At 45.6% G+C, this 26,612-nt stretch overlaps 2 protein-coding genes across 2 annotated transcripts in view; one reads left to right on the top strand and one right to left on the bottom strand.

The window, feature by feature from the left end:
* Positions 1-12,084, bottom strand: part of IFT56 (intraflagellar transport 56) — a 143,347-nt gene extending 131,263 nt beyond the window's left edge. Inside the window, exons 1-2 of the mRNA XM_069737071.1 lie at positions 11,822-12,084; positions 7,487-7,624 (exon numbers count right to left, since the gene is read on the bottom strand). Of these exons, the coding sequence (XP_069593172.1) occupies positions 7,487-7,624; positions 11,822-11,935 (252 nt within the window). The 5' untranslated portion in view covers positions 11,936-12,084. The remainder of the gene's footprint in view (positions 1-7,486; positions 7,625-11,821) is intronic.
* A 27-nt stretch (positions 12,085-12,111) lies between these two features.
* SHLD2 (shieldin complex subunit 2) lies at positions 12,112-14,770 on the top strand. The gene has a single exon (XM_069737070.1). It carries the CDS (start codon positions 12,211-12,213, stop codon positions 14,746-14,748), a length of 2,538 nt encoding a protein of 845 aa, XP_069593171.1. The 5' UTR covers positions 12,112-12,210; the 3' UTR covers positions 14,749-14,770.
* The last annotated feature ends 11,842 nt before the right edge of the window (positions 14,771-26,612 follow it).

The following is a 26,612-nucleotide window of genomic DNA, read 5'->3' as shown; positions in this document are numbered from 1 at the left end:
CTTTAGTGTGGTTTGATAGACTTAGGGATTGCGGTCTGCAGAGTTCCCACGTCTCAGAGCTCGTTCTATTATTTTGGGTTATTGTCAGTTCACTGTATGTGCTCTGACCTCCATGTCCATTGTGATTCTGAATTGCCTTTCATAACAGTACAGGAAGCCATAAGTGCTAATGATTCTCAATAGAGGGAAAAAAGAAGTTCTGAGACCATTTTTTTTTCTTTGCACTGTGTTTTGCCTTTTTTTTCCCCTAGACATTTGGGTGGTTCAGGACACAGGTGTAGCAATGGACATTAAAGGTCTGTCTTCATGTGTGGATCAGCTCACGGCAAGAGTTCAAAATATTCAAGATTTTGTGGTCCAGAATTCTTTGCTTGAACCGAGAATTCCTATTCCAGATTTGTTTTTTGGAGATAGAACTAAATTTCTGAGTTTCAAAAATAATTGTAAACTATTTCTGGCTTTGAAACCTCGCACTTCTGGTGACCCAATTCAACAGGTAAGGATCGTCATTTCTTTTTTGCGCAGCGACCCTCAGGATTGGGCGTTTTCTCTTGCGTCAGGAGATCCTGCATTGAGTAATATCGATGCGTTTTTCCTGGCGCTTGGGTTGCTGTACGATGAGCCTAATTCAGTGGATCAGGCAGAAAAAAATTTGCTGGCTCTTTGTCAGGCTCAGGATGAGATAGAGGTATATTGTCAGAAATTTAGAAAGTGGTCAGTGCTCACTCAATGGAATGAATCTGCGCTGGCAGCAATATTCAGAAAGGGTCTCTCTGAAGCCCTTAAGGATGTCATGGTGGGATTTCCTATGCCTGCTGGTTTGAATGAGTCTATGTCTTTGGCCATTCAGATCGGTCGACGCTTGCGTGAGCGTAAACCTGTGCACCATTTGGCGGTATTACCTGAGCTTAAACCTGAGCCTATGCAGTGTGATAGGACCTTGACCAGAGTTGAACGGCAAGAACATAGACGTCTGAATGGTCTGTGTTTCTACTGTGGTGATTCCACTCATGCTATCTCTGATTGTCCTAAGCGCACTAAGCGGTTCGCTAGGTCTGCCACCATTGGTACTGTACAGTCAAAATTTCTTCTGTCCGTTACCTTGATCTGCTCTTTGTCATCATATTCTGTCATGGCATTTGTGGATTCAGGCGCTGCCCTGAATTTGATGGACTTGGAATATGCTAAGCGTTGTGGGTTTTTCTTGGAGCCCTTGCAGTGTCCTATTCCATTGAGAGGAATTGATGCTACGCCTTTGGCCAAGAATAAGCCTCAATACTGGACCCAGCTGACCATGTGCATGGCTCCTGCACATCAGGAGGTTATTCGCTTTCTGGTGTTGCATAATCTGCATGATGTGGTCGTGTTGGGGTTGCCATGGCTACAAGCCCATAATCCAGTATTAGATTGGAAATCCATGTCGGTGTCCAGCTGGGGTTGTCAGGGGGTACATGGTGATGTTCCATTTCTGTCAATTTTGTCATCCACTCCTTCTGAGGTCCCAGAGTTCTTGTCTGATTACCGGGATGTATTTGATGAGCCCAAGTCCAATACCCTACCTCCGCATAGGGATTGTGATTGTGCTATCAATTTGATTCCTGGTAGTAAATTCCCAAAAGGTCGATTGTTTAATTTGTCCGTGCCTGAGCACACCGCTATGCGCAGTTATGTGAAGGAATCCCTGGAGAAGGGGCATATTCGCCCGTCATCGTCGCCATTAGGAGCAGGGTTCTTTTTTGTAGCCAAGAAGGATGGTTCGCTGAGACCTTGTATAGATTACCGCCTTCTTAATAAGATCACGGTTAAATTTCAGTACCCCTTGCCATTGTTATCTGATCTGTTTGCTCGGATTAAGGGGGCTAGTTGGTTCACAAAGATAGATCTTCGTGGTGCGTATAATCTGGTGCGAATTAAGCAAGATGATGAATGGAAAACTGCATTTAATACGCCCGAGGGTCATTTTGAGTATCTCGTGATGCCGTTCAGACTTGCCAATGCTCCATCTGTGTTTCAGTCCTTTATGCATGACATCTTCCGAGAGTACCTGGATAAATTCCTGATTGTGTACTTGGATGACATTTTGATCTTCTCGGATGATTGGGAGTCTCATGTGAAGCAGGTCAGAACGGTTTTTCAGGTCCTGCGTGCTAATTCTTTGTTTGTGAAGGGATCAAAGTGTCTCTTTGGTGTGCAGAAGGTTTCATTTTTGGGGTTCATCTTTTCCCCTTCTACTATCGAGATGGATCCTGTTAAGGTCCAAGCCATCCATGATTGGACTCAGCCGACATCTCTGAAAAGTCTGCAAAAGTTCCTGGGCTTTGCTAATTTTTATCGTCGCTTCATCTGCAATTTTTCTAGTATTGCTAAACCATTGACCGATTTGACCAAGAAGGGTGCTGATGTGGTCAATTGGTCTTCTGCTGCTGTGGAAGCTTTTCAAGAGTTGAAGCGTCGTTTTTCTTCTGCCCCTGTGTTGTGTCAACCAGATGTTTCTCTTCCGTTCCAGGTCGAGGTTGATGCTTCTGAGATTGGAGCAGGGGCTGTTTTGTCGCAGAGAGGTTCTGGTTGCTCAGTGATGAAACCATGCGCTTTCTTTTCCAGGAAGTTTTCGCCTGCTGAGCGTAATTATGATGTGGGCAACCGAGAGTTGCTGGCCATGAAGTGGGCATTCGAGGAGTGGCGTCATTGGCTTGAAGGAGCTAAGCATCGCGTGGTGGTATTGACTGATCATAAGAACTTGACTTATCTCGAGTCTGCCAAGCGCTTGAATCCTAGACAAGCTCGTTGGTCGTTGTTTTTTGCCCGTTTTGACTTTGTGATTTCGTACCTTCCGGGCTCTAAAAATGTGAAGGCGGATGCTCTGTCTAGGAGTTTTGTACCCGACTCTCCGGGTTATCTGAGCCGGCGGGTATCCTCAAGGAAGGAGTAATTGTGTCTGCCACCTCCCCTGATTTGCGGCGGGTGCTGCAAAAATTTCAGGCTAATAAACCTGATCGTTGCCCAGTGGAGAAACTGTTTGTCCCTGATAGGTGGACGAATAGAGTTATCTCTGAACTTCATTGTTCGGTGTTGGCTGGTCATCCTGGAATCTTTGGTACCAGAGAGTTAGTGGCTAGATCCTTTTGGTGGCCATTTCTGTCGCGGGATGTGCGTACTTTTGTGCAGTCCTGTGGGATTTGTGCTCGGGCTAAGCCCTGCTGTTCTCGTGCCAGTGGGTTGCTTTTGCCCTTGCCGGTCCCGAAGAGGCCTTGGACACATATCTCTATGGATTTTATTTCTGACCTTCCCGTTTCTCAAAAGATGTCAGTCATTTGGGTGGTCTGTGATCGCTTTTCTAAGATGGTCCATCTGGTACCCTTGTCTAAATTGCCTTCCTCCTCTGATTTGGTGCCTTTGTTCTTCCAGCATGTGGTTCGTTTGCATGGCATTCCAGAGAATATTGTTTCTGACAGAGGTTCCCAGTTTGTTTCGAGGTTTTGGCGAGCCTTTTGTGGTAGGATGGGCATTGACTTGTCTTTTTCCTCGGCTTTCCATCCTCAGACTAATGGCCAGACCGAGCGAACCAATCAGACCTTGGAAACATATCTGAGGTGCTTTGTTTCTGCTGATCAGGATGACTGGGTGTCCTTTTTGCCTTTGGCTGAGTTCGCCCTTAATAATCGGGCCAGCTCGGCTACCTTGGTTTCACCGTTTTTCTGCAATTCTGGGTTCCATCCTCGTTTCTCTTCTGGACAGGTTGAGTCTTCGGACTGTCCTGGTGTGGATACTGTGGTGGACAGGTTGAAGCAGATTTGGACTCAGGTAGTGGACAATTTGACCTTGTCCCAGGAGAAGGCTCAACTTTTCGCTAATCGCAGACGCCGTGTGGGTCCCCGACTTCGTGTTGGGGATCTGGTTTGGTTATCTTCTCGTCATATTCCTATGAAGGTTTCCTCTCCTAAGTTTAAACCTCGTTTTATTAGTCCGTATAGGATTTCTGAGGTTCTTAATCCTGTGTCTTTTCATCTGACCCTTCCAGATTCTTTTTCCATACATAACGTATTCCATAGGTCATTGTTGCGGAGATACGTGGCACCTATGGTTCCATCTGTTGAGCCTCCTGCCCCGGTTTTGGTGGAGGGGGAATTGGAGTATATTGTGGAGAAGATTTTGGATTCTCGTGTTTCAAGACGGAAACTCCAGTATCTGGTTAAATGGAAGGGTTATGCTCAGGAGGATAATTCCTGGGTTTTTGCCTCTGATGTCCATGCTCCCGATCTTGTTCGTGCCTTTCATGTGGCTCATCCTGGTCGGCCTGGGGGCTCTGGTGAGGGTTCGGTGACCCCTCCTCAAGGGGGGGGGGGTACTGTTGTGAATTCTGTGGCAGAGTTCACTCCTGTGGTCACAAGTGGTACTTCGGCTGATTCTCTCTGGGATCTTCCGTTTGTGGAGTAAAGTGGTACTGCAGCTTCTGAGTTTCCTCCCTCAGGTGATCTGGTGAGCTCGTTAGCTTCTTCTCTATTTAACTCCACCTGATGCTTTGATCTATGCTTCCTGTCAATGTTTCAGTGTGGGACTTGTTTTTTCCCTGGATCATTCCTGTGGCCTGCTGCTCTGCAAAGCTAAGTTTTGCTTATGTTATTTTGTTGCTATTTTTCTGTCCAGCTTGCTTTATTGTTTTTTCTCGCCTGCTGGAAGCTCTGAGACGCAGAGGGACCACCTCCGTACCGTTAGTCGGTGCGGAGGGTCTTTTTGTCCCCTCTGCGTGGTTTTTTATAGGTTTTTGTGCTGACCGCAAAGTTATCTTCCCTATCCTCGTTCTGTTCAGCTAGTCGGGCCTCACTTTGCTAAATCTGTTTCATCTCTGTTTGTGTTTTCATCTTACTCACAGTCATTATATGTGGGGGGCTGCCTTTTCCTTTGGGGAATTTCTCTGAGGCAAGGTAGGCTTATTTTTCTATCTTCAGGATTAGCTAGTTTCTCAGGCTGTGACGAGGCGCCTAGGTTCTGGTCAGGAGCGCTCCACGGCTACCTTTAGTGTGGTTTGATAGGCTTAGGGATTGCGGTCTGCAGAGTTCCCACGTCTCAGAGCTCATTCTATTATTTTGGGTTATTGTCAGTTCACTGTATGTGCTCTGACCTCCATGTCCATTGTGATTCTGAATTGCCTTTCATAACAGCAGACACATCTCTACAACAACTGTTAAGAGGAGACTTTGTGCAGCAGGCATTCATGGTAAAATATCTGCTAGGAAACTACTGCTAAGGACAGGCAACAAGCAGAAGAAACTTGTTTGGGCTAAAGAACACAAGGAATGGGCATTAGACCAGTGGAAATCTGTGCTTTGGTCTGATGAGTCCAAATTTGACATCTTTGGTTCCAACCACCGTGTTTTTTTGCGACGCAGAAAAGGTGAACAAATGGACTCTACATGCCTGGTTCCCACTGTGAAGCATGGAGGAGGAGGTGTGATGGTGTGGGGGTGCTTTGCTGGTGACACTGTTGGGGATTTATTCAAAATTGAAGGCATACTGAACCAGCATGGCTACCACAGCATCTTGCAGCGGCATCCGTTTAGTTGGACCATCATTTATTTTTCAACAGGACAATGGCCCCAAACACACCTCCAGGCTGTGTAAGGGCTATTTGACCAAGAAGGAGAGTGATGGGGTGCTACGCCAGATGACCTGGCCTCTACAGTCACCAGACCTGAACCCAATCGAGATGGTTTGGGGTGAGCTGGACCGCAGAGAGAAGGCAAAAGGGCCAAAAAGTGCCAAGCATCTCTGGGAACTCCTTCAAGATTGTTGGAAGACCATTCCCGATGACTACCTCTTGAAGCTCATCGACAGAATGCCAAGAGTGTGCAAAGCAGTCATCAAAGCAAAAGGTGGCTACTTTGAAGAACCTAGAATATAAGACATAATTTCAGTTGTTTCACACTTTTTTGTTAAGTATATAATTCCACATGTGTTAATTCATAGTTTTGATGCCTTCAGTGTGAATTTACAATTTTCAGTCATGAAAATACAGAGAAATCTTTAAATGACAATGTGTGTCCAAACTTTTGGTCTGTACTGTATACAACATATTCAGGTATTATACATAATAATAGTTTACTCACAGGAATACTATTTATGTCACAATACTAACATGCCCAAGAAAAAGTGGCTCCAAATGTGGCCAGCCTTTGCATTTGTAACTCCTTTTCGCCAAGACCAGGTCACATTTTTCGATTCTGAACAGTATAACTTTTGTGATAATAACTCTGGAACACTTCTACATATCATAGAGATTCTGAAAATATTTTATGACAGCATTTTATATTAACCTCTTAATAACCAAAGCTTTTTTCGGTTTTGCATTTTCGTTTTTTGCTCCCCTTCTTCCCAGACCAATAACTTTTTTATTTTTCCGTCAATATGGTCGTGTGAGGGCTTATTTTTTGTGGGACAAATTGTACTTTTGAACAACACCATTGTTTTTACCATATCCTGTACTATAAAATGGGAAAAAAAATTCCAAGTGTGGTGAAATTGCAAAAAAAATGCAATCCCACACTTGTTTTTTGTTTGGCTTTTTTGCTAGGTTCACTAAATGCTAAAACTGACCTGCCATTATGATTCTCCAGGCCATTACGATTTCATATAAACATAAGGATGAATGACCTCGGGGAGATCAAAACATCCAACACCGCGGAGACACCATCACGTGTTTCTCAACGCAAGCAATAAATAGCCAGGTCTTTCACCGGGAAGGAACAACCACGGGAAGGGCAGCATCCAAAAAGGAAAACCACCTATGCCAAAACATGGTATCCATCCACAGACAGCTGTTTCGGGGTATTTGCCCCTCATCAGTGTGGAGTAGGAAACTGGCTATTAGGAGCAGTGCCTAGTAAAAGGACTATAAACATAAGGATGAATGACCTCGGGGAGATCAAAACATCCAACATCCAAGTCATAAAATACCTCTGGGAGAGCAGTCCAATTTTTAAATACATTTTTATATTGCTTAAATTCCCTCTACCTAGGGCTGGCATATTAGCTCGTGTTATGGGGCATAATTCAGCTTCCTGCCTGCATTGCAAAGCTTGATCACTTAAGACCCAGCTCCCTCCAGGAACCTGTGATCACATGATCCGCAGAACGGGAGGAGGACACGATGTCAGTGCTTCCTAAACTCTATATTCATCGCTGTGCATACTGCGATCAGGAAGGCAGAGATGTTGAAAACCCATCCCTGCCTTCTCTATAGGAAGTCTGGCTGTGCCTGACGGCCGCTCCCTGTTCCTGCAGCTGTACAATCTCCCTGCAGCAACTTAAATAGCATTGATGTTGTAAACCATTATTGTAGAGTAATATAAAACAAAGCACAGGCATTTTAGGTTGTTGGGCGTTATGCAAATAGTTACCTAATTGGCCATACAATTTTGAAGGTAATTCCAGAGTTAAATCATGTTAAAATATCCCTAGGATAGAGAGTTAACGAAGTATAAGCTCCTACCTCCAACAGGGTTATTGATCCAGTGAAGTCCCTTTGTGAGAGTAACTCATCCAGTTTGGGAACTTTCTTTCCCTTTTTTTGGTTTTTATCTGCCTGTTGTACATCACTGCCTACAGCAGGCTTGGCTCTTGATAACATCTGAAAACAAAAAAATGACTGTATTTGGTCCTTGTACACAAGACAACATGTTGATGCAATAACATCTTGAACAATCACACAAATAGTATTCTCACAAAGACAATCCCCGTCCACAGAGAGCTTCTACCAAACTGAGTCCCACTGTGCCTGAGTGTGAGACCACTCACTGATGGACCTTAACCATCCATGTAATGCATGGCCCATTTATCCCGATGCGTTAGAATCGGACCACCATCTAGTAACTACAATAATGTGGTAGAGATCTACACAGGGGACAGGTGCTTAAGATCCACAAGTAAGATCCAACCTGTCAGGTGAGTAAACGTACTGCTGAAAAAGGCAAGTCACCTAAAGAGAACTACCATGCTGGCAGCCAGACTCAGGAGCTGGAAGTAGAGGAGTGGACTCCCAATGCGTATCGCTGTTACAAGGACAGCTTCGTCAGCTTCCCCGTGTAGATCTCTACCACATTATTGTAGTTACTAGATGGTGGCCCGATTCTAACGCATCGGGTATTCTAGAATACGCATGTCCACAGTATATTGCACAGCCCACGTAGTATATTGCCCAGTCACGTAGTATATTGGCCAGCCACGTAGTATATTGCCTGGCACGTAGTATATTGCCCAGCCACGTAGTATATTGCCCAGTCACGTAGTATATTGCCCAGTCACGTAGTATATTGCCCAGTCACGTAGTATATTGCCCAGCTCACGTAGTATATTGCCCAGTCACGTAGTATATTGCACAGCCCACATAGTATATTGCCCAGCGACGTAGTATATTGCCCAGCGACATAGTATATTGCCCAGCGACATAGTATATTGCCCAGCGACATAGTATATTGCCCAGCGACATAGTATATTGCACAGCTCACATAGTATATTGCCCAGCCACGTAGTATATTGCCCAGCCACGTAGTATATTGCCCAGCGATAGAGTATATTGCACAGCGACGGAGTATATTGCACAGCGACGGAGTATATTGTCCAGCCACATAGTATATTGCCCAGCGACATAGTATATTGCCCAGCGACATAGTATATTGCCCAGTGACATAGTATATTGCACAGCTCACGTAGTATATTGCCCAGCGACGTAGTATGTTGCCCAGTCACGTAGTATATTGCCCAGCCACGTAGTATATTGACCAGCCACGTAGTATATTGCCCAGCGACATAGTATATTGCCCAGCGACATAGTATGTTGCCCAGCGACATAGTATATTGCCCAGCGACATAGTATGTTGCCCAGCGACATAGTATATTGCACAGCTCACGTAGTATATTGCCCAGCGACGTAGTATATTGCCCAGTCACGTAGTATATTGCCCAGCGACGTAGTATATTGCCCAGCCACGTAGTATATTGCCCAGCGACATAGTATATTGCCCAGCGACATAGTATATTGCCCAGGCACGTAGTATATTGCACAGCTCACGTAGTATATTGCCCAGCGACGTAGTATATTGCCCAGCCACGTAGTATATTGCACAGCGACATAGTATATTGCCCAGCGACATAGTATATTGCCCAACGACATAGTATATTGCACAGCTGACGTAGTATATTGCCCAGCGACGTAGCATATTGCCCAGTCACATAGTATATTGCCCAGCCACGTAGTATATTGCCCAGCGATGGAGTATATTGCACAGCGACGGAGTATATTGTCCAGCCACGTAGTATATTGCCCAGCGACATAGTATATTGCCCAGCAACATAGTATATTGCCCAGTCACGTAGTATATTGCCCAGTGACGTAGTATATTGCCCAGTCACGTAGTATATTGCATAGCCCACGTAGTATATTGCACAGCCCACGTAGTATATTGCCCAGACACGTAGTATATTGCACAGCCCACGTAGTATATTGCACAGCCCACGTAGTATATTGCACAGCGACGTAGTATATTGCCCAGCGACGTATTATATTGCCCAGGCACGTAGTATATTGCACAGCTCACGTAGTATATTGCCCAGCGACGTAGTATATTGCCCAGCCACGTAGTATATTGCACAGCGACGGAGTATATTGTCCAGCCACATAGTATATTGCCCAGGCACGTAGTATATTGCCCAGCCACATAGTATATTGCACAGCGACGGAGTATACAGCACAGAGCCACGTAGTATAGAGACTTAAAAAAATAAATAAACATATAGTCACCTTCCGAAGGCCCGTTGAAGTCCTGCTATACTCACCATCCGCTGCCTTTCCCGCTCCTCGGGACGCTCCCAGGACTGCTCCATTGCAAGCGGCAGCTTCCGGTCCCAGGGCTGGTGTAAGCAGGACCTATGATGACGTTGCGGTCACGTGACCGTGACGTCACGGCAGGTCCTTGTCGCACACCAGCCCTGGGACCAGAAGCTGCCGCTTGCAATGGAACGGTCCCGGGAGCGTCCCGAGGAGCGGGAAAGGAGGCGGATGGTGAGTATAGCAGGTTTGTTTGTTATTTTATTACTTTTAACATGACGTATTTTTACTATTGATGCTGCATAGGCAGCATCAATAGTAAATCGTTGGGGACACACAGGGTTAATAGCAGCGGTAACGGAGTGCGTTACACCGCGGTCCGTTACCGCTGCCATTAACCCTGTGTGAGCGGTGAGTGGAGGGGATTACGGAGCGGGCGCCGGGCAGTGAGTGCAGGGGAGTAGGGGAGGGACTAATCGGACTGTGCCCGTCGCTGATTGGTCGCGGCAGCCATGACAGGCAGCTGCCGAGACCAATCAGCGAATGAATAACCGTGACAGAAGGACAGACAGACAGATGGAAGTGACCCTTAAGGTACCGTCACACTTAGCGACGTTGCAGCGATACCGACAACGATCCGGATCGCTGCAGCGTCGCTCTTTGGTCGCTGGAGAGCTGTCACACAGACCGCTCTCCAGCGACCAACGATGCTGGTAACCAGGGTAAACATCGGGTAACTAAGCGCAGGGCCGCGCTTAGTAACCCGATGTTTACCCTGGTTACCATCCTAAAAGTAAAAAAAAACAAACACTACATACTTACCTACAGCCGTCTGTCCTCCAGCGCTGTGCTCTGCACTCCTCCTGTACTGGCTGTGAGCACAGCGGCCGGAAAGCAGAGCGGTGATGTCACCGCTCTGCTTTCCGGCTGACTGACGCTCACAGCCAGAGCAGGAGGAGTGCAGAGCACAGCGCTGGAGGACAGACGGCTGTAGGTAAGTATGTAGTGTTTGTTTTTTTTACTTTTAGGATGGTAACCAGGGTAAACATCGGGTTACTAAGCGAGGCCCTGCGCTTAGTTACCCGATGTTTACCCTGGTTACCAGTGAAGACATCGCTGAATCGGTGTCACACACGCCGATTCAGCGATGTCAGCGGGAGATCCAGCGACGAAATAAAGTTCTGGACTTTCTGCCCCGACCAGCGACAGCACAGCAGGGGCCTGATCGCTGCTGCGTGTCACACTGGACGATATCGCTAGCGAGGACGCTGCAACGTCACGGATCGCTAGCGATATCGTCTAGTGTGACGGTACCTTTAGACAATTATATAGTAGATTTTGAGTACTAGTGGTCCAGGGTACCTGTTTTCAAATTGAACTTACGTACGATTGAGTGCGTTTGTTTATTCGCGACAAGCGATTTACGTGAATAACTTCTGAACTACACATAGAGTTGATTTTTGGGGGGCAAACATTATTCAGGAAATTGAGCTGGTCATTTTGAGTACTAGTGGTCAAGGGTACCTCTTTTCAAATTGAACTTACGTACGATTGAGTGCGTTTGATTATGCGCGACACAAGCGATTTACGTGAATAACCCAGGACCACAAGTAGTCAAAATAAACATCTCAAAGTCCTGAACAAAATTTTCTTACCCAAACAATATCCACTCTATGTAAAATTCATCATACATGATAATCTAATAGCTAATAACTAATAGCTAACTGCAGACTTGAGTCCACACTGTAGACACCCGCTGCCCCTGCTCTGTGATTTGGCGCTCTCATGGTGCCAGGTCCCCTGTAGTCTCCCTGTGCCGAGTGCAGCTCTCCCCCTTACAGTGAACGAGACCTGGGTAGTCCCAGTGCTGGAGTGAGAGCCCCGGTGCACACTGGGAGGTGCTGGCGGCATTACACTGTCACCAGGCTCCGGGAGACGCAGGTCTGATCCCCACAGGTTACACTGCATGCTGGGCGCACCATGGCCGCCGCCAGTCCTCACCATCTTCGCCGCTCCCGGAGAACTAGCCGCTGCTGACCGCTGCTTGTGCTTCAGACAACGCGTTGGACACCACGACTCTGTTGCCCTGGCAACACTCACCGACCAATAGCGCATGCGCCGGGTATGTTCGTTACTCTTGACGGGTGCCTAAGGAAACGGCTTGCATTATTAACACTGATATGATTGGTGGGGGGGGATTCCGTTTTAGCCAGACCTCCATTAATATAAATGCCGATAGTACTAATGGAAAACTTTTCCCCAGTGAATATAGCAAAAAAAACACTTCTGGTTTTCTTGAGTACTTCCGGTTCGGCTTCATAGCGAGGTTTGACACGCACAGACGCCGGAAGTTGTGTTTGCGTGGAGTGTTTGGAAGTTCTGCAGGAAACATGTGCGATAGAGGGGTCATTCACGTCTTTATCGGGTCTCCTATCATACCGCCACCTGTGCCCTATCCTCCGCCCGGGGCAGGCTCAGAATGGCGCACAGCAGTGTGGGAACACAGCCGGGCTCCTTCTACTACACAGGGTGGTGGAAACCATGGGCTGAATGGGAAGACAAATCCTGGAGAATCCGTATGTGGTGGGCACCGAGGAGCTTGTGAGCAGGGCGATGGTTCTGGGCAGATGATGGCCTCTCAGGAAGATTGTTCTGGACAGATGATGGCCACACAGGAAGATGGTTTGGGGCAGATGATGGCCTCACAGGAAGATGGTTCTGGGCAGATGATGGCCTCACAGGAAGATGGTTTGGGGCAGATGATGGCCTCACAGGAAGATGGTTTGGGGCAGATGATGGCCTCACAGGAAGATGGTTTGGGGCAGATGATGGCCTCACAGGAAGATGGTTTGGGGCAGATGATGGCCTCACAGGAAGATGGTTTGGGGCAGATGATGGCCTCACAGGAAGATGGTTTGGGGCAGATGATGGCCTCCCAGGGAGACAATTCACGGCAGAATATGGCCTCTTATACCATGGGAGTTGTTTCTGGATCGGCACAGGATCTCCAGAGGCCCCCAGTCAAGGAGTTGAACGTCCATAATGACCACACTAGAGAAGTCCTTGGAAGTGATGACTGCTCTATGGTCTCCGCTGAGACGGAGTTCCTTACTGTTCTCGCTTGTAGTCAGCTGGCAGTAAAAAGTCCAGACAATGCCGACGTCATTCATCGTGCAGCTGAAGAATCCGAATTCACAATACAGGATATTCTAGTTGGAAACCTCACGGCCCGATCTGCCTCCCAGCATGGCGTCACTTGCTCTTCTGAGCTTTTCACAGACACATCTGATGAAGAGCTTGAAGAAAAGTCAGTAAATTCCCCCCAAAGTAAAAATGATTTCTCAGATATCAAAGGGGAATCATCTGCAGAACTAATTCATGTGGATTATTGTAGTAGTGCAAGCAGCAAAAGGAAGCAAGTGTTGTGCGCTTCCTCCCCATCTTCTGAGCAATGTAAAAAATCTAAGCCATCCGTATCCCCAGTACAGCATACTATAAAGCCCCATCAGCAAATACCTGCGAAGACATTGACGCTCCTGAAGCATTGCTCAGACAAAAACACAAAGTATAATATTATGGTAGTTGTGTTACAACCCTGTCATATCAAAGAAATAAAGGTGAAAAGTGGGCCAAGTATTGGGTCAGCTCTTCCATTAGCGACTATTGTTGTTATGGACCAATCAGGGGTTAAACATAACGTGCTGATGTGGAGGACAGCTGCATTTTGGAGTCTAGCTTTAGTTCCTGGTGAAATAATTGTGCTGACACACTTGTCCATTTGTGAGGATCGGTGGAGGGAAGACACTTTGCTTCAGTCCAGCTTTAGAAGTAAACTTGTTAATATTGGAAGCTGTTCTACTCTCCTGTCCGGTGCAAGATCTCCAATGGTAGGGAATGCTGCTCTAAAGGAGTTACTGGACTACATCCGGACAAATCATTATTATTTAAGGGAACTTTCGCCACGACAGCCCCAGCTGCTAGACCACATCCAGTACGTAACCCTTGCCGAGCTCCGACCAGAATTATTGGTGCATTTATTGCTGAAGGTGACTACCATTGTCGTTCTTAAGGAATCCACATACCATTTTAAGGGAATGAAGCAAAATAAAATCATTCTGGCAGTTGAACAAATGAAAGGACAAACAAGAACATTAGTGTTGTGGGGAACCTGTGTTTCATGGCGTGATCAGATCCGACGTAAAATAGATCATGTCTGGGTCTTTAAATACTTATTTTGTAAGAAGAACATCTTGTCAGAAGATCTGGAGTTACACACTACTCCATGGTCATCCTGTGAATGCTTATTTGATGATGACCAAAGGGCTGTAGATTTTCAGAGAAGATATAATGTATCTTTAACAAAGCAGATGAGTCTGTTGGCCTTGTTTGAAGATAGGTATTCAGGTGAAATCCAAGTTAAAGGTAGTATATCGCAGATAAGGTTTCATATTCCAGGCAAGAGTATAATATTCATAGGCCATGAAACTTCAATTTCTGAAATTCTAAAGTTTCTACCTGATATTGTTTACCCAGGTTGTGGAAAATGCAAACGAGAGCTAACAATTGATTACAACAATGTGTATGAGCAATGTTATGTGTGTCTACCCTTTAATCAAGTAAGAATATTTTATAGGTCAGCGGAAATGAATATTATAAGTGACAACTGTTGTGTCTGCGTCCAGGTGCCTCCGGATATTCTTGAGGTTGTGTTTTTGAATATTGCTCCCGACCTATTACCCAAATGTTTTCCCAGCTGTTCAGATGTAACATATGCTGTGATTGTGGCAGATCTGCTCCAATCCCTGGTTGCACAGATGGGAGAATTTTTTGTGTTCACCATAAGAAGCCAGTTTATGCTTGACGAAAACAGCATACCAATGGAAAAGGACTTTCACCTTTTAGATTTTCATCTTAACTTTGAAATGTAAACTGTATTAGATTATATACAGTGGGGCAAAAAAGTATTTAGTCAGTCAGCAATAGTGCAAGTTCCACCACTTAAAAAGATGAGAGGCGTCTGTAATTTACATCATAGGTAGACCTCAACTATGGGAGACAAACTGAGAAAAAAAAATCCAGAAAATCACATTGTCTGTTTTTTTAACATTTTATTTGCATATTATGGTGGAAAATAAGTATTTGGTCAGAAACAAAATTTCATCTCAATACTTTGTAATATATCCTTTGTTGGCAATGACAGAGGTCAAACATTTTCTGTAAGTCTTCACAAGGTTGCCACACACTGTTGTTGGTATGTTGGCCCATTCCTCCATGCAGATCTCCTCTAGAGCAGTGATGTTTTTGGCTTTTCGCTTGGCAACACGGACTTTCAACTCCCTCCAAAGGTTTTCTATAGGGTTGAGATCTGGAGACTGGCTAGGCCACTCCAGGACCTTGAAATGCTTCTTACGAAGCCACTCCTTCGTTGCCCTGGCAGTGTGCTTTGGATCATTGCCATGTTGAAAGACCCAGCCACGTTTCATCTTCAATGCCCTTGCTGATCGAAGGAGGTTTGCACTCAAAATCTCACGATACATGGCCCCATTCATTCTTTCATGTACCTGGATCAGTCGTCCTGGCCCCTTTGCAGAGAAACAGCCCCAAAGCATGATGTTTCCACCACCATGCTTTACAGTAGGTATGGTGTTTGATGGATGCAACTCAGTATTCTTTTTCCTCCAAACACGACAAGTTGTGTTTCTACCAAACAGTTCCAGTTTGGTTTCATCAGACCATAGGACAATCTCCCAAAACTCCTCTGGATCATCCAAATGCTCTCTAGCAAACTTCAGACGGGCCCGGACATGTACTGGCTTAAGCAGTGGGACACGTCTGGCACTGCAGGATCTGAGTCCATGGTGGCGTAGTGTGTTACTTATGGTAGGCCTTGTTACATTGGTCCCAGCTCTCTGCAGTTCATTCACTAGGTCCCCCCGCATGGTTCTGGGATTTTTGCTCACCGTTCTTGTGATCATTCTGACCTCACGGGGTGGGATTTTGCGTGGAGCCCCAGATCGAGGGAGATTATCAGTGGTCTTGTATGTCTTCCATTTTCTAATTATTGCTCCCACTGTTGATTTCTTCACTCCAAGCTGGTTGGCTATTGCAGATTCAGTCTTCCCAGCCTGGTGCAGGGCTACAATTTTGTTTCTGGTGTCCTTTGACAGCTCTTTGGTCTTCACCATAGTGGAGTTTGGAGTCAGACTGTTTGAGGGTGTGCACATGTGTCTTTTTATACTGATAACAAGTTTAAACAGGTGCCATTACTACAGGTAATGAGTGGAGGAAAGAGGAGACTCTTAAAGAAGAAGTTACAGGTCTGTGAGAGCCAGAAATCTTGATTGTTTGTTTCTGACCAAATACTTATTTTCCACCATAATATGCAAATAAATTGTTAAAAAAAACAGACAGTGATTTTCTGGATGTTTTTTTCTCAGTTTGTCTCCCATAGTTGAGGTCTACCTATGATGTAAATTACAGACGCCTCTCATCTTTTTAAGTGGTGGAACTTGCACTATTGCTGACTGACTAAATACTTTTTTGCCCCACTGTATGCGTTTTATGTACAAATACTATGGAAATATGATATTTTTACATTTATCAACAATAAGTGTATTACAAATAATTGTCCTCTGTACTTAACAGTTCATGCAATGCTTTTAAGGTACAGAATTCTGTACTATTTGAAGGGAACCTGTCACCCCGTTTTTTGAGATTGAGCTATAAATACTGTTAAATAGGGCCTGCGCTGTGTGTTCCTATAGTGTATGTAGTGTACCCCGATTCCCCACCTATGCTGAGAAATAACTTACCAAAGTCGCCGTTTTCGCCTGTCAATCAGGCTGGTCAGGTCGGGAGGGCGTGGTGACATCGCTGGTTCTTCCTCAGCTTTACGTTAGTGGCGTAGTGGTGAACAAGCAGCGCGCGATCTGCGCTGTAATCCCTTGCATCGGTGGGGGCGGCCATCTTCCTGGGGCCGCGCGTGCGCAGATCGAGTGCTCTGCTGCACGGGGCTTCAGGAAAATGGCCGCGGGATGCCGCGCGTGCGCATTAGAGATCGCGGCGGCCATTTTCCCAAAGCCGAGTTTGCATCTATTTAACAGTATTTATAGCTCAATCTCAAAAAACGGGGTGACAGGTTCCCTTTAAAACAGACAATGCACTTAAGAATTTTAAGTGGTCCCTGGAATTTCATTTTGATTTTATTTAATAGATAATACTCTGAATATGCAATCTGCAAGTCACTTTTGCATAAATTATATTGTCCTGTCCAGAAAAATCATTCCAAGGTGCTATCCTTAAGTATCTCCTTTGTGTCTTACCTGTTGTCAAGTGTACTCCATCTCTAGCAACAAAGACGCTGAAATATCAGCTTTATTTTTTGTATATTATTTTTTATTTTAAAATATTATTAATAAAAACAATTTTATGCGGTGTCTTTTGTTGCACTTTTTATTTGGGATGATTTATGTGTACAGAAAGTGAGGATTGGTCCTTGCTCTAATGGCCTGGGTGGTAGAACCACCGTGCAATGATCTGAGGAGAGATTGGAGGGGCGTGACTAGGTGGCTAACCAAGTCCGACCTCAGGTGCATGGCTGCTGATGCCTTGATCCAAGGAAGAATGAGGGAGGCGGGACAAGGTGCTACACCAGGATGGCAGCTGACTCCCAGGATGACAGGAAGAGGAGGCAGGAACTGCTAGTTATGATGGACTCTGCAAGTACAGGTTGGTATAGTACCTAGCACAACAGACACAGGCAGGAGGGCACGGCTGGTATTTTGGCATACAAATGCAGGCAGGCACGGTTGTTATCTTGGCAGGCAGGTGGGCATGGCTGATGCACAGGCAGGCACAGCTGAAGTTTAGGACAGTTAGAATAATAGAATGTTAGTTGGAAGGGACCTAAGGGGTCATCGTCTCCAATCCCGTGCTCAATGCAGGAGTCACGAAACTATCTCAGACAGATGTCTGTCCAGCCTCTGTTTGAAGACTTCCATTGAAGGAGAACTCGCCGCCTTTTGTGGCAGCCTGTTCCACTGTTGTACTGCGATATGAGCACTGGGACCTGAGAACTATCAAGCTTCTTTTAGAAACAATGTTGCACAGGCACCTCCCATCAGGTGGAGATGACTTAAATACTTAATGTCTCCCAGCAATTGGCTGGGGACACTTTAGGACTGTCCCTGTTTAGAAGGTGGACCGTGTGCATGCCCTAAGCACAATGCCTGGGGATCTGCGAGCTGTGTACAGACTCTGGGCAGCAGGAGGACGGAATGCGGAGCTGCAGCAGTAAGTCAGCATTCCTGTGGGAGTGAGGGGGGCAGCATGCAGAGACGCCGCCGCTACATTCTCATGCCTGTATAGCAACATTCTGGCATATAAGAGAGTCAGACTTTCAGTTCTGGGTCTGTAAGCCTCAGGACAATGATAGGAGCATTCATGTTGTGAAATGAAAGTAAGGAAGTTCCAGTTTATATAGTGCTGTCAGAGTGCTGAAGAAGATGAACTACCTACTCAAAGTGTATGATGCTATAGCTTATGAGAAATGTGACAGTTCCTGGATATATTAAACTTGCACATGCACCAACAGCAATTTTAACTTGTGGCCCAGCCCCTTTCCTCTGATGCGCTGTCTTCCTGGTATTCTGACTTCGGACAGTGACCCGATTTTGCCTTTCCCTTGTATTTCACGATGTGCTCTCTTAGTGTCTGATCCCAGAACATTTGATTATCCTGCATCACGGCTAGTGTCTCACAGTATGTTTCATGGAAACACTTTGGTAATTTAGAGAAAGCATAGTTTGAAGAATCTTTTCAGCTCCAGATGATTGACAGGTCTCTTCATGTGAACATATATGGAAGAGACCTGTCAATCAACTAAAGGGGAAAGAAAACAGTGGGCTAAAAAAAAAACCCAAACAAGCCGCAATCATGCAGTCAGGCTCTGATTTATGCTGCACATGGTTTGGGCATTGCCTTCCAAGTTCTTCTTAATCAGCAATTCCATATACCACAGTCGCAACACATAGGCGTTTAACTCAATCCAGATGCTTTTTCTCACATTCAATTAAATAAACCCTGTTTCTTGACCCCCTTCTCCCACCAAGATGGTTTTCTCCTTCCTGATCAGGCCAAATTTTACAATTCTGACCAGTGTCGCTTTGTGGTAATAACTCTGGAAGGCTTCAAAGGATCCCACTGATTCTGAGACTGGTTTTTGTGACATATTGTACTTCATGATAGTGGTAAAATTTGTTCGATAGGAATTTTTGTTGCGATTTTCAAATTCTTATGCCCTTAAACCAGATAGTTATGTCACACAAAATAGTTAATAACATTTCCCACATGTCTACATCAGCACAATTTTTAAAACATATTTTTTTTTGTTAGGAAGTTAGAAGGGTTAAAATTTGATCAGCGATTTCTCATTTTTCCAACAAAATTTATGTTTTGTAAGGACCAAATCACATTTGATGTGACTAATGGGCTTATATGACAGAAAATACCAAAAAAGTGACACCATTCTAAAAACTGCACCCCTCAAGTTCCTCAAAATTACATTCAAGAAGTTTATTAACACTTCAGGTACTTTGCATGAATTCATGCACTGCGGAAGGAAAAAAGTTAACCTTTTTGTTTTTTTTCACCCAAAAATTACTTTAGTCCTAAATTTTTTATTTTCACAAGAAATAAGACGGTAACAAAAGAAAATGGACCCTAAAATTTGTTGTGCAATTTCTCGTGAGTACGCCAATACCCCGTATGTGGGGGAAAACTATTATGAACTCATGGCAGGGCTCGGAAGGAAAAGGAACACCGTTTGGCTTTTTCAATGGCTGAAATAAATAATGGACGCCATGTTGCTTGGAGAGCCCCTGATGTGTTTATACAGTGAAAAAAAACCACGTGATTCTATTTTGGAAAGTAGACCCCTCAAGGAATGTATTTAAATGTGTGGTGAGCACCTTGACCCCTATGTGCTTCACAGAAGTTTATAACATTGAGCTATGAAAATTTTTTAAAAATTACCGCAAAAAATATTTTTTGCCCTACATTTTTCATTTTATCAAGGCTTACAGGAGCGAAATGGACTATACAATTTGTTGCGCAACTTTTCATGAACACACAGATACCCCGTAAGTAGTTGAAAAAATATTTTGAGGCACAGTGCAAAGCTCGGTAGGGAAGAACACCCATATTGGAGTTCAGATTTTGCTGGAATAGTTTGAAGGTGCCATGTCACACTGGTGGAGCCCCTGAGGTGCCAGAACAGGGAAAATCCACCATAAGTGAGGTCTTTTTACAAGCTACACCTCTCAATTCGTTTAGGAGTGCAATGATTATGTCGACACCACATGTGCCTCACAGAAATTTATACCATTGGGCGAAGGAGAAAGAATAATTACATTTTTACTGCAAATATTTTGTTTTGGCCCTAAATTTTTAATTTTTCTATGGGCTAATAGGAAATAATGGACCTCTTGGTTTGTTGTGCAGTTTCTCCTGCATATGCCAATACCCTACATGTAATTGGCAACTCGGAAGGGAAAGAGCGCCATAATTTAGTGCAGATTTTACTGTTCTGGTTTGTTGATGCCATGAGACACTGAGATAGCCCCTGAAGTGCCAGAAAAGAAGAAGCCCCCCCTGTAAGTGAACCAATATTACAAGCTACACCTCTCAATGAATTATTCTATGGGTGCTGTAATCATATTGACACCACAGGTGTGTCACAGAAATTCATGCCATTGGGCAGTGAAGAAAAAATGATTAAATTTTTATCCCAAATTTTTTTTTACAATTTCACAAGGGAAAATGGGTAAAAATTGAACCAAAATTTGTCACATAATTTTTGCTGAATTTGGAAATACCCCATATGAGGCTCTACAGTACTGCTTAGCCAAACAGCGAAACTCAGGAGGAACAGAGAGCTACAAGTGCTTCTCACTAAATTACAATATCATCTAAAAGTTAATTTATTTTAGTTCTTCAATAAAAAAAAAGTGAAGCTTATATATTAGTCATTACAAACAGATCAATCTATTTCAAGTGTTTATTTCTGTTAATGTTGATGATTATGGCTTACAGCCAATGAAAACCCAAAAGTCATTATCTCGGTAAATTAGAATACTTTATAACAGCAGCTTGAAAAATGATTTTAAAATCAGAAATGTTGGCCTACTGAAATGTATGTTCATTACATGCACTCAAAATACTTGCTCGGGGCTCCTTTTGCATCAATTACGGCATCAATGCGGCGTGGCATGGAGGCGATCAGCCTGTGGCACTGCTGAGGTGTTATGGAAGCCCAGGTTGCTTTGACAGCAGCCTTTTGCTCATCTGCATTGTTGGGTCTGGTGTCTCCCATCTTCCTCTTGACAATACATCATAGATTCTCTATGGGGTTAAGGTCAGGTGAGTTTGCTGGCCAATCAAGCACTGTGATACTGTTGTTTTTAAACCAGGTATTGGTAGTTTCGGCAGTGTGGACAGGTGCCAAGTCCTGCTGGAGAATTATATTTCTATCTCCAAAAAGTTTGTGGGCAGAGGGAAGCAGGAATCGCTCTAAAATTTCCTGGTAGAGGGCTGCGTTGACTTTGGTCTTGATAAAACACACTGGACCTACACCAGCAGATCACATAGCTCCCCAAACCATCATTGATTGTGGAAACTTCACACTAGACCTCAAGCAGCTTGGATTGTGTTCCTCTCCACTCTTCTTCCAGACTCTGGGATGTTGATTTCCAAATGAAATGCAAAATTCACTTTCATCTGAAAACACCTTGGACCACTGAGCAAGATGTACAGCATCATGGAATCAATGGTGCTATATAAATAATAATAATAATAATAATAACAGTCCAGTTCTATTTATCCTTGGCCCAAGTCAGAATTTTCTGGTATCTATTGGTCATGAGTTGCTTGACACAAGGAATGCGACACTTGTAGCCCATGTCCTGGATATGTCTGTGTGTGGTGCAATATACTATGTAGCTGGGCAATATACTATGTGGCGCTGTGCTGTATACTACGTCGCTGTGCAATATACTACGTGACTGGGAAATATACTACGTCATTGGGCAATATACTACGTAGCTGGGCAATATACTACGTGGCTGGGCAATATACTACGTCACTGGGCAATATTCTACGTGGCTGGGCAATATACTACGTGGCTGGGCAATATACTAAGTGGCTCTGTGCTGTATACTACGTCGCTGTGCAATATACGATGTTGCTGGGCAATATACTACGTGACTGGGAAATATACTACGTCATTGGGCAATATACTACGTAGCTGGGCAATATACTACGTGGCTGGGCAATATACTACGTCACTGGGCAATATTCTACGTGGCTGGGCAATATACTACGTGGCTGGGCAATATACTAAGTGGCTCTGTGCTGTATACTACGTCGCTGTGCAATATACGACATCGCTGTGCAATATACGATGTTGCTGGGCAATATACTACGTGGCTGAGCAATATACTACGTGGCTGGGCAATATACTACGTGGCTGGGCAATATACTACGTGGACATGCATATTCTAGAATACCCGATGCGTTAGAATCGGGTCACCATCTAGTACTATACATTGGCCCTACATGATGCTCAATACTGTATAATGGCCACACATGATGCTCAATACTGTATAATGACCACACATGATGCTCAATACTGTATAGTGACCACACATGATGCTCAATATTGTATAATGGCCACACATGATGCTCCATACTGTATAATGACTCCACATGATGCTCTATACTGTATAATGCCCCCCTCCCATCTTGTATGCATGGCTCATCTCCCCCCTCCTGTATGCATGGCTCATATTCCCCCTTTCTGTATGCATGGCTTATATTCCCCCCTCCTGTATGCATGGCTCATATTCCCCCCTTCTGTATGCATGGCTCATATTCCCCCCCTCCTGTATGCATGGCTCATATTCCCCCCCTCCTGTATGCATGGCTCATATTCCCCCCCCCTCCTGTATACATGGCTCATATTCCCCCCCTGCTGTATGCATGGCTCATATTCCCCCCCCTCCTGTATGCATGGCTCATATTCCCCCCTTCTGGTATGCATGGCTCATATTCCCCCACTCCTGTATGCATGGCTCATATTCCCCCCCTCCAGTATGCATGGCTTATATTCCCCCCCTTCTGTATGCATGGCTCATATTCCCCCCCCCCTCCTGTATGCATGGCTCATATTCCCCTCCCTCCTGTATGCATGGCTCATATTCCCCCTTCCTTTATGCATGGCTTATATTTCCCCCTCCTGTATGCATGGCTCATATTCCCCCCCCCCTGTATGCATGGCTCATATTCCCCCCCTCCTGTATGCATGGCTCATATTCCCCCCTCCTGTATGCATGGTTCATATCCCCCCCTCCTGTATGCATGGCTCATATTCCCCCCTCCTGTATGCATGGCTCATATTCCCCCCATCCTGTATGCATGGCTCATATTTACCCCTCCGGTATGCATGGCTCATATTCCCCCCCCTCCGGTATGGATGGCTCATATTCCCCCCCCTTCTGTATGCATGGCTCATATTCCCCCCCTCCTGTATGCATGGCTCATTCCCCCCCTCCCGTATGCATGGCTCACATTCCCCCCTCCTGTATGCATGGCTCATATCCCCCCCCTCCTGTATGCATGGCTCATATTCCCCTCCCTCCTGTATGCATGGCTCATATTCCCCCTTCCTGTATGCATGGCTTATATTTCCCCCTCCTGTATGCATGGCTCATATTCCCCCCTCCTGTATGCATGGCTCATATCCCCCCTCCTGTATGCATGGCTCATATTCCCCCCCTCCTGTATGCATGGCTCATATTCCCCCTCCTGTATGCATGGCTCATATTCCCCCCCTCCTGTCTGCATGGCTCATATTCTATCCCCCTCCTGTATGCATGGCTCATATTCCCCCCTCCCTCCTGTATGAATGGCTCATATTCCCCCCCTCCTGTATGTATGGCTCATATTCCCCCCTCCTGTTTGCATGGCTCATATTTCCCCCCTCCTGTATGCATGGCTCATATTCCCCCCCTCCTGTATGCATGGCTCATATTCCCCCCCTCCGGTATGCATGGCTCATATTCCCCCCCTCCTGTATGCATGGCTCATATTCCCCCCCCCTCCGGTATGCATGGCTCATATTCCCCCCCCCCTTTCTGTATGCATGGCTCATATTCCCCCCCCTCCGGCATGCATGGCTCATATTCCCCCCCTTCTGTATGCATGGCTCATATTCCCCTCCCTCCTGTATGCATGGCTCATATTCCCCCTTCCTGTATGCATGGCTTATATTTCCCCCCTCCTGTATGCATGGCTCATATTCCCCCCCCTCCGGTATGCATGGCTCATATTCCACCCCTTCTGTATGCATGGCTCATATTCCCCCCCCCCCTCCTGTATGCATGGCTCATATTCCTCTCCCTCCTGTATGCATGGCTCATATTCCCCCCCTCCTCCTGTATGCATGGCTCATATTCCCCTCCCTCCTGTATGCATGGCTCATATTCCCCCCCTCCTGTATGCATGGATCATATTCCCCCCCTCCTGTATGCATGGATCATATTCCCCCCCCCTCCTGTATGCATGGCTCATATTCCCCCCTCCTGTATGCATGGCTCATATTCCCCCCCTCCTGTATGCATGGCTCATATTCCCCCCCTCCTGTATGCATGGCTCATATCCCCCCTCTTGTATGCATGGCTCATCTCTCAACCCCCCCGCTCCCGCTGCTGCTCCCTCTCCCATCTTGCATGGCTCGGCTCCCCGTCCTCCTTCATCCCCTCGTCCCCTGTCACCCGTCCCTCATACTCACCTTTCTTTTCCACACCGTGCGGCTGCGCAGAACCTCCCTCTAGCTCTGTCCCGACTCCCGGCGCAGCACCTTCCTGCATGAGCGGTCATGTGGTACCGCTCATTAAGGTCATGAATATGCCCATATTCATGACCTTAATGAATGGTACCACGTGACCGCTCACTCAGGACGAGCTGCAGGCGCCGAGACCAGGCATCGCTGGAGCAGGGTGAGTATGACGTCTTCAAGGTGGGAGGCAGGCTGGGGGGCGGTCGGTCGGGAGGTGACCCAGGACTTAAATTTAAAAAAAAAACAACTTGTTTATGCTCAGGTGATGACCTATTATTTATTGTCCCATTTAATCTTTCCACTTTACCTGAACTCTGTGGATGATATGGAGTGTGAAACTGGTTTTCTACTCCCAACATTTTCATAACATTCTGGAATATTTCCCCAGTAAAATGGGTACCCCTATCTGACTCGATCACCTCAGGCATGCCGTAACGGGGTATCAGTTCATGTGCTATTTTAATGGCAGTAGTTTTTGCTGAGGCTTTACGAACTGGATAAGCCTCTGGCCACCCTGAGAACATGTCCACACACACAAGCACATATTCGTATCCATTGTACCTAGGAAGTTGGATGTAGTCGATCTGGAGTCTTTGAAAGGGATACAGTGGTCTTACATGATGCTTGGTTGGGGTTTTAATGGCCTGACCTGGATTGTGTGCCAGGCATATATAGCGCATGCAGCACACATGTTCAGAGCAAAATTACCAAAGCCTGGAGCCAACCACCTTTTTTTTACCTTGAGCGTCATACCATTTGCCGACACATGCGTGGGTAGGTGGAGGTCACTTGCCACTGCGGGGTACCAGGCTCTGGGTAAACACAACAAAGTTCCTTTTTTCCATAATCCTTGCTGATCTTCTGCCCCTTTTTTCTGCCACTGCCCTCGTTCTTCGTCGTCTACCTGTTTCTGAGCTTCCTTCAATCTTTCCTCATCATCTTCAGAGCTATCTAGTGTGTGGGCATGATGTAAGGGTTTACGTGCTGCCTGTTTTGCTGCCTTATCGGCTTTATCGTTACCCCTGGCTTCCTCGGTGTCGAGTCTCACATGTGCAGCTACCTTTATCACCGCTATTTCTTTAGTTTCTTGTGCTGCCTCCAGAATCTGTCTAATGAGGGAGGCATGTTTAACAGGTTGGCCTGAAGCAGTCATATAACCTCTGGCTCTCCATATTACGCCAAAATCGAAAATAATGCCATGTGCATATCTAGAATCAGTGTATATGTTTGCTGTCTGATCTTTGGCTATTTTTAGAGCTTCAACTAATGCCGTAAGTTCTGCTTCTTGTGCAGACTGATTAGCAGGGAGAGGTTCTGCTTTCAGCACTTCATGCTGAGTTACTACCGCATAACCTGTATGAAATTGTCCATTCATATCTGCATATCTACTGCCATCTATGAAAAGTTCAAATGTAGCATTACAGAGTGGCTTGTCACGTACATTACATAAGCCCTGAGTCTCTTGTTCCATTAATTGTACACAATCATGCATTGACTTTGATGGGTCAAAGGAGTTGGAGAGTGCAGTTTCAAAGGAGTTGGAGAGTGCAGTTTCCTCAGGTATGGTACCCCCCTCAGACTCTAAAGGGAGCAAAGACGCGAGATTAAGAGTCTGAATCCTGGCAAAGGAAATGTTGGGCGGCAGTAGTAGGGAACATTGGAGACGGAGGTGTCTGGCCATTGAAATATGTTTAGGTTGGACCTGGTTAAGAATGCCATGTACATCATGAGTGGTCTGAACTAGAAGTGGGTGATCAAGAACAATCTCAGAAGCTTTATCTAATAACAGTGAAATTGCGGCTACTACTCTTACACAAGAAGGTGCGGCTCTAGCTACAGGGTCCAGATGAGCTGATATGTATGCCACAGGTCTCTGTTTGTTTCCATGTTTTTGTGTGA

The sequence above is a fragment of the Ranitomeya imitator genome, chromosome 8, assembly GCF_032444005.1.
Source record: "Ranitomeya imitator isolate aRanImi1 chromosome 8, aRanImi1.pri, whole genome shotgun sequence".
NCBI lineage: Eukaryota > Metazoa > Chordata > Amphibia > Anura > Dendrobatidae > Ranitomeya > Ranitomeya imitator.
The sequence above is the reverse complement of the archived record's forward strand: the minus strand, read 5'-3'. Positions and strand labels throughout refer to the sequence as shown.

Excerpts from the sequence above, each read along its gene's own strand:
- SHLD2 (XM_069737070.1), top strand. The coding sequence starts at position 12,211 with ATGTGCGATAGAGGGGTCATTCACGTCTTTATCGGGTCTCCTATCATA.